This window comes from Juglans microcarpa x Juglans regia, chromosome 1S (assembly GCF_004785595.1).
Source record: "Juglans microcarpa x Juglans regia isolate MS1-56 chromosome 1S, Jm3101_v1.0, whole genome shotgun sequence".
Taxonomy (NCBI): domain Eukaryota; kingdom Viridiplantae; phylum Streptophyta; class Magnoliopsida; order Fagales; family Juglandaceae; genus Juglans; species Juglans microcarpa x Juglans regia.
Window position 1 is genome coordinate 25506170 of NC_054595.1, and position 12920 is coordinate 25519089.

Consider the following 12920-nt stretch of genomic DNA (forward strand, 5'->3'; position numbering starts at 1 on the left):
TCAAGTGTTACTTCAATATTAATATATTTGTATGTTGATCGCCAGTACCCAAATTAGATCACCAAATCAAAAAGAATGTTATTTGTGGTTTGAATTTCCCTTTTTAATTTTCGAATACAATAATTGAATGAATTAATCCTTAAACATTTCAGAATAACTTGACAACAGCGGCTTCGTGTATGATGATTTCATTAGGTCAGAAGTCCGTCCCAAGTACGTTTTATTCATGATAATCATGTACAATTATATTTATATATAAGTAAATATTCTTCATGCATTCTATTATCAGCTAGCGGCAATTGGATAACGTTATAACTCAAGAAAAAGTCTCCCATTGCTTTACAACGGCAAAGCCTTCGTTATTGATTAGTTTTTGCCAAAAAACGGCTGAGTTTTGATCAAGAGATCTAACTGCTACGTACTTTGCCACTTCAGTTACACTGTTTACTTTGCCCCATTGAGCACTTGGTGTCATTGAAAAAATATATTCAAAACAAAATGGCGTTCAAAAATACATAAAAATGAATATTGAAACCTTAGGTTCTTTCTATCCCATTTATGTAGATATTGTGTCCAAAAATAGATCATACACTTGACTCTTTACGCATGCAATCTTTTTTATAACAACGCTTTACATGGTTTATTAAAAAAAGGTAGATAGGATTTAGGTAATTTTAGTCTTTATTTTTTATGTTTTTGGACGATTTTTTGTTTTGAATATCATTTTTTTATTAAATTACGTAGCACAACGTGGCCGTAGTGCTGCGTCAAGACTAGGGTCGTCCGAAGCTTATTGCTCATAATTTTTTTTATAATTATATTTTAAATAAATGATTTTTTTTATAAAATAACTTATAAAAATATTATTATTTTATTAAAATACTCTAATTATAAAATATGATTGCGAAAAGTTATGATTCGAGATATTTTGATAGGAAGTAAAGTTTACGATCAGTGTAGTACTCATATTGATGAGTCTTTGCCGGAAGTAGTTATGACCCAAGAATTAACGTGATCATTTTAATTTAAAGATCTTGAAATTGAAAGAAAAACAAGGATTCGTGTGCCGATAATTGATAAAAAGTCTAAGAAAAGATCTTTTTATCAAATCTGAATATGTTCAATATAATGAATTAAGCAAGAAATCACATCATATTTCTCGTTTACTTCCACGTTAGGAAAAAATTAACCTAAATGAATGGGTAACTTAGGGGTGGATACAAGATTAGTGTTTGTCTAGAATTGTGGTAGAAAATAAAGTTTTTATAGTAGTACTTTTAATTGTAAAGCCTAACTATAAAGTTTTATAATAAAAAAGTTGTTTAGTGTTTGGCAAACATGCATTTATTTAAAGTGCTCATAGAATTAGTTACGGTAGTTTTTTTAAATGTACACACACTATAAGAAAACGGGTTTTTATGGTCATTTAATTGCGACGAAAAGACTATTTGTGATCAAAACAGATTCATGTTGGCTGTAAATAGTCATTTCTCTGAAATTAATTGGCCACAAATAAACAGTTTTCTTATAGTGACAATTGATGAGCTTTTTCACTCCCCCAACTCTTGTATTAATTGGTAGAGATTCGAAAGAAAGCCTTGTATTAATTGGTTGAATGTTGACTTTTGGCCTTGGGGTAGGCAAATACTAAGAGGATTTTTGTAGTGAACAATTAATGTATTTCACTTTTTATAGGTATGGATATTATTATCTAGATACATTAAGCCTCAAATAGATAATTTTTGGGGATTTTTTTTTTTTTTTTTTTTGAAATGAGGATCTCTCCTCCCTTTATTGATTTAAAACTCAGCGTACCAGGCCCCCTACAAAGCAGAGAACCCACGCTGAAGGCAGGTTTGGGAGATGGGATGAGATATAAAATTCTCATCTCATCATTACACATTTTTCAAATCTTCATACAAAATATAATAAACAATTCAACTTTTTCAAATCTCAATTCACCTTTTTCAAATCTCAATACAATAATAATATTAAAACACAATATTTTAAACTCTCAAATAAAATACAAAATTCTCATCTCACCCCCCAAACAAAACAGAGGGTGCATTACGACTCCAACGAACTTTCTAAACATTACAAAACAAGACCTACGCTAATCAATTCTATCAATGCACTAAGGCTAAGCCCTTTACAACACATTTCGAATATAAGGGAGACCAAGCTGTTTATCTGTCCAAATCAACCCCCTCAAGGGGAGGGGAATGGATGCCATCTCAGTCCAGAGACCTGCAAATTCTTCCGATGCTTTCTGGGCCAAGAAGTCAGCTGGGGCATTGGCTTGTCTGAAAACATGTTAAGATTGAAAACATCTTGCTTCCTAGTAAGGCCATCAACTCCTCCCAAAAGTCTACCAGCTACCAGATTGGGCATTTTGCCCTTCTAAGCCAGTTTACCACAATTAAAGAGTCCATCTTTATCTTTATCTTGTCCAAATCTTTTTGACAGATTTCCTGCACTCACAGGAGGATTTGTACTAAGATTTGTAATAAGATCCTGGTGGGACTCACCATATATATAAATATATATATATATATAATAGAAGAGTAGTGTTACGACTACTGAAAAAATAGTTAGAATAAATCTATTGAATAGTATATTTTATCTTTTTTTTTTCTTTATATATTTTTTTAATCATCGTAAACATTTAAAAATAAAATAAAAAATTCCCAATATCATTAAAAAATACCTTTTTAATCACAAAGTCAAAAAATAAAACAAAAAACAACCATTCGATACCTAAAGTATTTCTCATTATAGAATATTGAATTTAACGCATATTCATATGAACCTTCACATGAGTACCATTCACATTAATGCAGGAGCTGATTTTCACGAAATGTTTAAAAAATCTGATTTTTAAAATTTTTCAATATATCACATATAATCAATGGTGTAATACTACTGAGTCATGTGTGGCTGGCTTACTTCTTTTAAATTTTTTGACCAAGTATTTGTTTTCGAAGTCAATATCGATCGTTACAAGTATGTTAATTAATCAGCCAGAAAAGAAATTTAATATTAAAAGACAAAACTATTTCAGTGTTTTCACGAAATCATGGAGACTTGGTCATTTAGCAAATTGGTTGACTGTTAATTAACGTTTTTCAAGTGGAATGTGCACATCCTCAAAGAAATAAAGAAAAACCGATAGGCAGAACTGTTTGCATCATACTATCAGCTCTTCCGAGAAATATATGTCACAGAAGGAAACATAAAAACTAAGGTCGCTTTATGTTAAATTATAAATTTATATTTATTGTAAAATAAATTTAATATATTATATAAAATCATATTAATTTATGAACTTATTTTTATGGGATCTGATCTTTTATATATATATATATATATATATATATATAAACTCATGTCAATTAGTCTGCATGTACGTGTGATATTTTTCTTGAATCTGACTGTTTTGAGTTTGAAAGGGGAACTTTTCATCGGTTTCATGAGCTTGATTGGCATTGTAGATATAATTGCGAGATGTTGAATTTAGTGTTGCACCAAAGTTTCGGATGCTGGGTTGGACAATCTGCCTGCTTGCATACTACGCTAATTCAATAAAGGATGGGGACGGAAAAGTGACAACCTAAGACCTTGTCCAAGCGGCTGAGGAGGAGGAACTAGCTGTAGGAAGTGGTTTACCACCCACAATGCCAAAATCCACTATCATGTACGTACCTCAAAATCAAAGATTGATGTACGTACAAAAACTAGCTAACTGCGAGTTATACATTGGAATGTACAAATTATTGGAAAAAAAAAAACATTTGATCCACGTACAAAAATTTTATTTTATTTTAAAATTGATATAATTTAATATGATATGTTAGATTATAAAATATTTTTTTAAAAAATAAATTTAACGTATTACCTTTAATCACGTTAAAATGTAAATGTTCTCGCACAGGCCACTCCACGAGAGCGATATCTTTGAGCGGTGACACTTGCCTCTTGAGTATGATCGCTCCATTTGATTGCTAAGTCATTTTGATATTTTTTTTAATTTTTTTATATTTTTTTAATATATTTAAATATATTTAAAAAATTAAAACAAATAAATCAATATATTAAAAATTACTTTCTTAATCATTAAATAAAAATAAATTTAAATACACAAACAGTTAAAATCAAAAGTAAGAGGGAAACTAACATTTTCCTATATCTTTTTACTACCGCCGCCTCAAAGTTGGAGAAGATTGGATATGATAGCCTCTGACTTTGCTTCTTTTCCTAATGCTTCCTATGTCCTATAATGGTGTCTTTTCTCCTTTACTTATTTCAAAATGATTATCCACTGCCAAAAGATGGCATAAAGAAATTTATTGAAAGGATTATGTTACTCATCATCATTCCACACTACACATTATACATATTTTAAATTTTTTAAATTTTATTCTTGCTAAATTATTTGAGTTATTCTAATTATCATCTATACACCACATACTTATTATAGAAAAAAAAAATTAAAAGATGTGTGGTGTGTGGTGTGTAGTGTGTGGGATGCTAAGTATAATTATTCTTAGTAGATATATAGGTGTAGTGTTGCAACGTTTGAATCCTGTCCTTTGAGTGATTGAGTCTATGAGCATGGTTAAGTTTGAGACCACTACTGACTCTAGAGTAGAGGTTGTTATTTTACTAAGTGAGGGTTCAATGCAGAGCACAGTTGCTATGCACGTTAAGTCTTAGGCTCTGCTAGGGTTTTGGTTTGCTAAGTTTGTGGAGAAGGTATGGTTGCCGCCGGGGGCCTTTCTGGCTCGTCGATGCAGGCAAATAGATAGAGGACTTTTGCTAATTTGGTTGCACAATCACCTCAACCAATCCCTGTGGTGGAGGTTCCCATGCATCCACCTAAAATCATCGATGGCGAATTCTGTATTTTATTCACTAAAGAAGCCTTCGTTATAGATCTGCAGCGCCTTTCAAATTTTCAATGGTGATGAAATTCATCCGACAATGCCCATCTTTGGATGTTATTCGTTCGTTTATCAAAAATCGATGGGGATTGGAGAAGCAGCCGGTGGTTTCGGCAATGTGAAGGCCGTGTAATATTTTTGTGAGGTTATTGAATGAACCTAGTTTTTTGAAGGCGCTATCGAGAGAAGCCACTGATGTAGATGGAGTTCCTTATCGTTGTTTATCCCTTCTGCAGCTTTTCCCTCACTTTTTCTTCTGTTTATTAATAATATCGTTGGGATACTCGACGATTATAAAAATTGGTCGCATGCATCTCAAGATTGTGACTTGATTCTCGTAAGTTGTATTATAGTTATAAACATTATGCATATCATGTGTATAATATGTATTGTAAACAAGAAAAAAATTCTAAAAATATAGATATAAGTCTGCCAATTTATAGTTAAAGTTTCTATGTTATGGTTATTAATATTTTGCACAACATATGTTATATTTTTTATGATCAGAAATAAAATTTTAAAATATAGATGAAACTCTATCCATTGATATTTTAAATTAAGAAATTGTATGAATTTAAATTGTCATTTTGTTGTTCACCGTGGATTGACAGTAGCAAATTTTTCATATTTTTTCAATTGGGCACACGTGCAATGCACGTGTCTGCCCTTACTAGTATATATATATATATATATATATATATAGATAATTACAGTCTACAGAGGATTTGGTTTATAGTCCATGCTGGTATCAGTAGTTTCATTATAAGAAAAAATATTTACAATTGTAAATGATGCAACTGCTGTGTAATCGTTTTGAAAAAATTGAATAAAATAGAAGATTTATATGAAAAAAATTAATTTTTTAATAATAGATCTCATACTTTTTTAAAATGTTGACATGACATTTATCTACTTCACGATTATATATAAAATTACTCTTTCATTACCGACTACTTTAAAAATATTAATCAAATGCTGAAGTAATTCCCCAGTATCGGATTACGTTCGGACAAAGCGGAAACCGATCGACGATCGTATTTAATTTATAGAATATCTTGTATCGAATATTTTAAGGAGTCCACTTGTCAATGATTAATTATAAGGATGGCTCTACAGCCACCGCTCCCAGCTCCGCTTCCAGCTTCTCGTTGGGAGCTACTGTTAGTGTTAGGATTTATTTTTATTTATTTTTTGTTTTTTTATATATGTATTTTTTAATACTTTTAAATTTTTTTTTAAAAAAATCACAATATTATTAAAAAACACATTCTTAATCATTAAGTAAAAATAAAAATATTAAAAAAATAAAAAAATGGAGCGAGAGCTACCAGCAGTAACCCCCAACGGGAAGTGTATCATTTCCCTAATTATAATTCCCGAATTAACTTTGTCACAATTTCGAGATTTATAATTGGCAAATTTGGACTTTCCATGCTACGTACGCCTTTCCTGCATGAACACACAAATTGGCAATTACGCATCATTTCATTTCAAATGTGTATGTGTGTATATCCCCTTATACTTAAAAGAGCCTATCTCGTTTTGAACATTACTCATGAACAGTAATAAACAATTACATTTTCCTCTCCCACGTATGTCCCTCTGCATCCTCACAACAATTACCAAATAACACTACACAACACCAAACAACACCACACAACAGAGCAAGGGAGCTGCATCGTGGCTGTTAGAAGCGGCATCGTGGTGGTCCTACGACGGTGGATCTAGAATCCCGTGAAGAGAAAGAGCATGAAAGGAACTGGGGCTTCGACTGGAGTAGTTGCAATAAGGAGGAAACAAGATGAATAGTTAACGAAGCAAATTGAACGAGGATATCCATTTAAAGATTCGAAGATGGTTTTAATATGATTTTTAAATGTAAAACAAAAGGAAAAAAGAAAAATAGAGCAAGTGAAAATTTGACAAACAACCATCTAAAACCCTGAACACATCATTGGGAAAAAGCAGAGAGAAATTAGAATGCATATATCGAAATCAAATTATTACCTAACCAGAACCAACGATGATATTGTTGATAGGAATGAAGATCAGCTTCACGAAGAAACCGACAAATCCCATCACAACAAAATCGATCGCCGTACAGAATGCCACCTTCGTGAATTCTACAACGCCAAACAAGTAAGACTGTAAATTCAGAACCCGATCCATCACACAGATCTAAACGAAATCACGAAATTACCTTCGTGCGTGTAGAGGGGTTGTGTGCGTGGGACTAGGGAGGAGTTACGGGTGGTGGGTTCTATGGAAGTGATCCGGCGTGAGGGAACTCAGTGGTGGTGCTTGGTGGAGCTGGGGCTGAGCTGCGGTGGCGCAATGGTGGAGAACCCATGCGTCGAGACCTAGTTTGGGTTGCTCGCGTGCGGCTGAGGGAGGAGCTGCCAAGGGGCTTCAACGGTGGGGTTTTGTCGTCGGCGTGAGGGGAAGCCACCGAGGTGGTCGGTGACGCCGCAGCGTGGCACACGGCGGCGCTGGGTTGCTTGAGGGAGGAGATCGGTGAGAGAGAGGGAAGACGTGCGGCTAGGAAGGAGATAGAGAGAGAAAGGGAAAGTGAGGGGAAAATGGGGTTTTAAATCCCAGTCGTTCATATTGAATCTTCAGATTTGATCTAATGGTGGAGGTTTAAACACTATTTAAACTAACTTAAAATAGATATTTAAAATATAAATACCATATCATACACTTAAAATCAACTTTAATTTATAAAATATTAATCTTTCATGAAGTTTTGCTAAATATTTTTAAGAAAGTAAAACCATATAAATAATTAAAATTTTTAACATAATTTAAATCTCATAATATTCTTAATTAACTGAAAAAAGAAAGAAAGAAAGGAGAGCCCAAACAGAGAGGGTGGATTAGCTTCATACGAGCTCACTACATCTTCTGCATAGTTGAAGGTAACATGACATGTATGCATTGATCTCTACCGTTAAATATGGTTAATTTGTAGAGCTGAAACTTTCATCCAGCTTTAACACTATTTTCAACAATTTTATTTTTTTGGATATGTCATTTTCAATTAGACAAATGGGCAAACGTGCTTTGCACGTTATATAACTGCTAGTATATATATATATGTTTGCAACTTGTAGCGTAGTACTTAATGGGACTTGAGGTCTAAAAAATTATTAGTTATTTTTTAAAATGAGTGTGTAAATCTTACACATCTTAAAATTATATCTAAGGTTACTTAAACTCTTTTATTTGTGGCATTTTTTAATTTATAACTATTTTATGACAATAAGAGCATCCTCATTGGCTTGGTTAAAGTCCAATAATAGCTAAATTTTAGCCAATATGTGCCAAAAAATCATCACATTGGATTGGACATCTCTATAAAATTTTAGAGTTCTGCTATAGTGATTCTCTAAAATTGTAGGTGAACAGTAGGTTAGTCAAATATTAAAATATTCAATTCTCACTTCTTACAAAATATGTAGGTATTTTTTGTAATTAAGAAATTTGGTTCGATTTATTATTATTAAATATAAAATGTGATAAAAATAAATTAATTAGTTAATATTAATTAGAATATTAATTATTAAGTTAATTATAATGATAAGTTAATTAATATAATTAATATTAATATTAATTTAATATTTAATAAATGTGATAAATATTAATATTAATTTAATTATAATATAATTATTATTAATATTAATTTTAATTTTAATTTAATATTTAATAAATGTAATAAATATTAATTTAATTTAATTAGAATATAATTATTATTAATATTAAATTGGTAGAATTATAAAATGTGATACAAATAAATTAAATAAAAAAATTATTAAATTAATAATATTTTATTATTATATAGAGAGTAAATGGCTAATCTAATGTGGATATTGAATTTAAATGAAATAGGTAAATGTAAAAAAATATGATATTGATTAAATTTTAAAGATAAATTTAGTCAAGCTAATGAAAATGTTCCAAAAAAAGATCTAATTTTGATGAGAGAGAGAGAGAGAGAGGATCCAAGTAATTACAATACGACAATTTCAATGTCATGGACCACACTCAGAAGAAATCAACGACTGATCTGCATGGTCCCTAAAAATTCTCTATACGTATTTGCAATTTTTATGGGGGCTTTTTCTTAAAATCAAATTTCCTTTTAAATGATCTGATTAATTTTTCCCAACAGCAAGCGCCAGTACTACTGCCATGTTATGATCATTAATATCCAATATTAATGTCTGAATGCATGGATCAAATTTATTTACTTATTTTGTAATATTCAAGAGAATACGTACCAACTATATATAGTAATTGAAACAACTGAATTTCAGTATATTCATTGAAACAAGCGATTAATTTGATCTTCAAGAGAGACTTCAGTTTCCTCTCATTTTGGCTTCAATATTTTAAAGCCATTGCTACCAGAAGACAAATGAAATATATAAAAATGAAAGATGATTAGAATCGACGACTTGGGGGAGTGAACGTAAAAGAAAAGGCCGAAGAAAGGAAAATGAAAGAAGAGGACCACTTGAGGAAAACTCGAAAGCCCTGTACTGGTTGATGTCGACTTTGGGGTAGGCAAATAGGATTCTTTAATTGTAGCAAATCGTTTGTACAATGAGATGATTTGAGAATGGTAATAAAATAATTTGTAAATAATAGTAAAATAGTTTGAATTAAGATATTTTATGTAATTTTAGAAAATAAAAAAAATTTGAATAATAATATTATAAAGTTAAAATATTGTTAAAGTATAATTTTTAAATATAATTTTTTTAAATTACCCAAGTATCATATATTGTATTACCACGTTCTACCCATTCAATCAACAAATTGATTAGTGATCAATAATGAAATAATTTGATAATCAATCAAATACATAACATGAATTATAAAGTATTGATTTACACCAAATTTGGTTACGAATGAAAACTCTTTAAAGAACTCTTTAAAGATAAAACTCTACGAGACAACCAAACTCAGAAATTCAATTTTATTATTTGAAAATCAATTACACAACTTTTACTAATTGACTCTCTTACTTGACTCGGCAAACGACCCATTTGCCTATACCGCAGTAGTAGTTAAAACCTCTGACGATATTCAAATATTGACTTCTCTCCTTAAACTCCAGTAACTTAACACAATCAATCAATCTCCAACATGGAGTATGAACTCACTTGAAGAGAGAAAAATAACTAGAAATTTCTCGAGTGAATTTTCTCACACAAGCACTCGGAAAATAATACTCTTCAATAATACCAAGCAAAGTCACCAAGTCAGTTACCCAATTGAATCTCTTAAATAAATAATCCGGAAGCAGTTTGAGTTGCAATCCAATTGAATCTCTTAAATAAATAATCCGGAAGCAGTTTGAGTTGCAATAAGACTCTGCTAATGGAGCAACTCTGTTGCGAATAACTCTCCTGACGGGATACTGACACCTGGCACTAAATCTTCTCAGCAGAAGCAGATTTCCATTCAAATTCTTCTCTGAATAATTACAAACTCCTTGGAACTCGATTTTTACACTCTTGACTTATCTAAAACACTTCATAATAACTTCTAGATAAACTCAAAATAGTTATAGATAAAGTTAAAGTATTTTACATTAATCTAAATTACAAAATCAAAAATAAGATGAAGTCTATCATCTTAATCACCTAATCCTATCCAAACTTATCAATTTAGTCACATAGTTCTAGCCAAACTTTTGTATTTATATTTTTGTTTCGAGATTTGAAAAAAATTGAATTATTTTTTGTGTTTTATTTAAAAATTTGTAAAAGTGATAATGATTAAATGAAAAAATTGAAAATTAAAAATTAAAAAGTTATTTTTTTGTTTTTTTGTAGTGATCAGATATTACGATGAGATGACTAGAGCTTAATGTATTCCACATTTTATGCATAATGGGTATTATTAAATGGAGAGAATAGACTCCGGATGAATGAGAGGTGTCGACCAAGTTGGAGCAGTGATCATGACCGGATTAGAAAAGTTTAATGGTAAGATTTGAGTTGTAAGATTTATATTTTAAAATTTATTTTTTAAATTACATTATGTCACGTAAATTCTTTACTAAGTGTATTCTATACACAAACTTGAAAATAAAATTTTTCAATAAATATATGGCACTATTAAGAAATATGGAACAAGTTTATTGTGATCTAGAAAAACACAACACCACCATCTCATCTCATCTTATCTCATCTCGTAAAAAGAATTGTTGTAAACCAAGTTTATCAAATGTTTAGAGCAAGTTAGTTGGCTTTTCTCGTATTCCCATGTTTTTTTTTTTATTTAAATCAAACCAAACACAGCAGGTAGAGTACCCTATGATATTAAAGTCGTTAACTTGGGCCAAGACTACCAATTCTGGTAAGTTTCTTGTATATTTGATTATTTTTGTAGATGATCGTTAACTCGGGTCGAGATCACTACTCTTCAGAATATAGAGATGACTGATTAATGAAGGTGAAAGATCGTCAATATGATCATTTGGCATTGTAGATATAATTGCGAGATGTTGAATTTAGGTATATATGAATGAGCAAAGGATGGGGACGGAAAAGTGACAACCTTGTCCAAGCGGCCGAGGAAGAACTAGCCATAGTTGATATCAAAGATTGATATACTGCAAGTTATACTTTGGATACTACAAATTACAGAAAAATGAAAAATGAAAAAAGAAAAATATATTATGTATACAGAAATGTTGATTTTTTTAAAAAAAAATTGATATCGTATTTTACATTATAAAATATTTTAAATGAATATTTAAATTTATCATATGTTGGTGTAAACTAATAAGTTATTATAACACCAGATAATGTCGCATTAACAACCTTAAATATTGTCGCTGCAGTAATAATACCATAGTTTAGTTTAAAAAAAAAAACAAAAAGGAAAAAAACCTTTCATCGCACCCACTGGTCGTAAGCGCACACACGACCCGACTGACTGATTAACAAACCGAGCCAGCCTGATGGCGACCCCACCGGTGGCTTCTGTTCCGCCGGCGAACCCGGGGTTGGAAGGCGGCCCACCAGCTCCGCCAGCGCCTCCGGGAACTGACATGACCGGAATATGCTTCAGGGACCAGCTGTGGCTCAACACCTACCCTCTCGACCGCAACCTCGTCTTCGATTACTTCGCCCTCTCACCCTTCTACGACTGGACCTGCAACAACGAGCAGCTTCGCATGCGCTCCATTCACCCACTTGATCTCTCCCACCTCTCGTAAGCTCCCCCAAAACCCTCCCTCCCTAACAAATACATTTACATACATCTATTATTATTATTATTATTTGTATTTTTAGTGCTTTCCATTGTTGAATCTCTTGATTTATGCACAATAAATTAAAAATCCCAAATGATTTAAATTATTTCCATTTCATAATTTCTGACCTTTTTCGTGAAATTTTTCTTTAAGTTGAATTCTCTTTATTTCTATTTGTATAATCTTTCTTCTTATGTGCCTCTATTTCTTTTCGTGAAGTTAACCCTAATCTTTAATTGGAAATTTTCAAGTATCAGTATTGACGTAGTGTGAATCAATGTCCAAATCAACATATATTCAAAAACAGAGCTTGAAAATTAATATTGCCGTAAGTTTTTCTTCATATTTCTCTATATTTCTATTGTGAATATGTCATTTACATTTATTTTGCAGTTTCTCAAATTTATTTTTCAAAATTTTCTTATAAATGTTATCAGTATTTAATTAATTTATAAAAGATCATGCAATTTGACCCGTAACCTTGGTTGAACCAATGACTCGGTGACCCAAGACCCTCTCTGGGTGACACAAGACCTACACTATGTCATGGTCAGGTACCGGTTTAATAATTATAGTTTCTGAGTAATTTATGAATGCAAGGTTTAAGTAATCTTGCAATGTAAGTTACTGATCAAAAGAAAATCTTGCAATGTAAGTTGATAGCAGTTTGTACTTGTAGCGACCCACATCAAGGTGCTGTTAAAGATTGT

At 31.4% G+C, this 12920-nt stretch overlaps 1 protein-coding gene across 2 annotated transcripts in view; it reads left to right on the forward strand.

Moving 5' to 3' along the window:
• Positions 1-12920, forward strand: part of LOC121246051 (mediator of RNA polymerase II transcription subunit 6-like) — a 70843-nt gene that overhangs the window by 54803 nt on the left and 3120 nt on the right. Inside the window, exon 2 of one of the 2 annotated variants that reach the window (XM_041144034.1) lies at positions 11905-12170. In XM_041144034.1, the coding sequence (XP_040999968.1) occupies positions 11917-12170 (254 nt within the window). In that variant the 5' untranslated portion in view covers positions 11905-11916. Of the gene's footprint in view, positions 1-11833; positions 12171-12920 lie in introns of those variants that run through there. The other variant, XM_041144033.1, reaches the window with a different exon arrangement.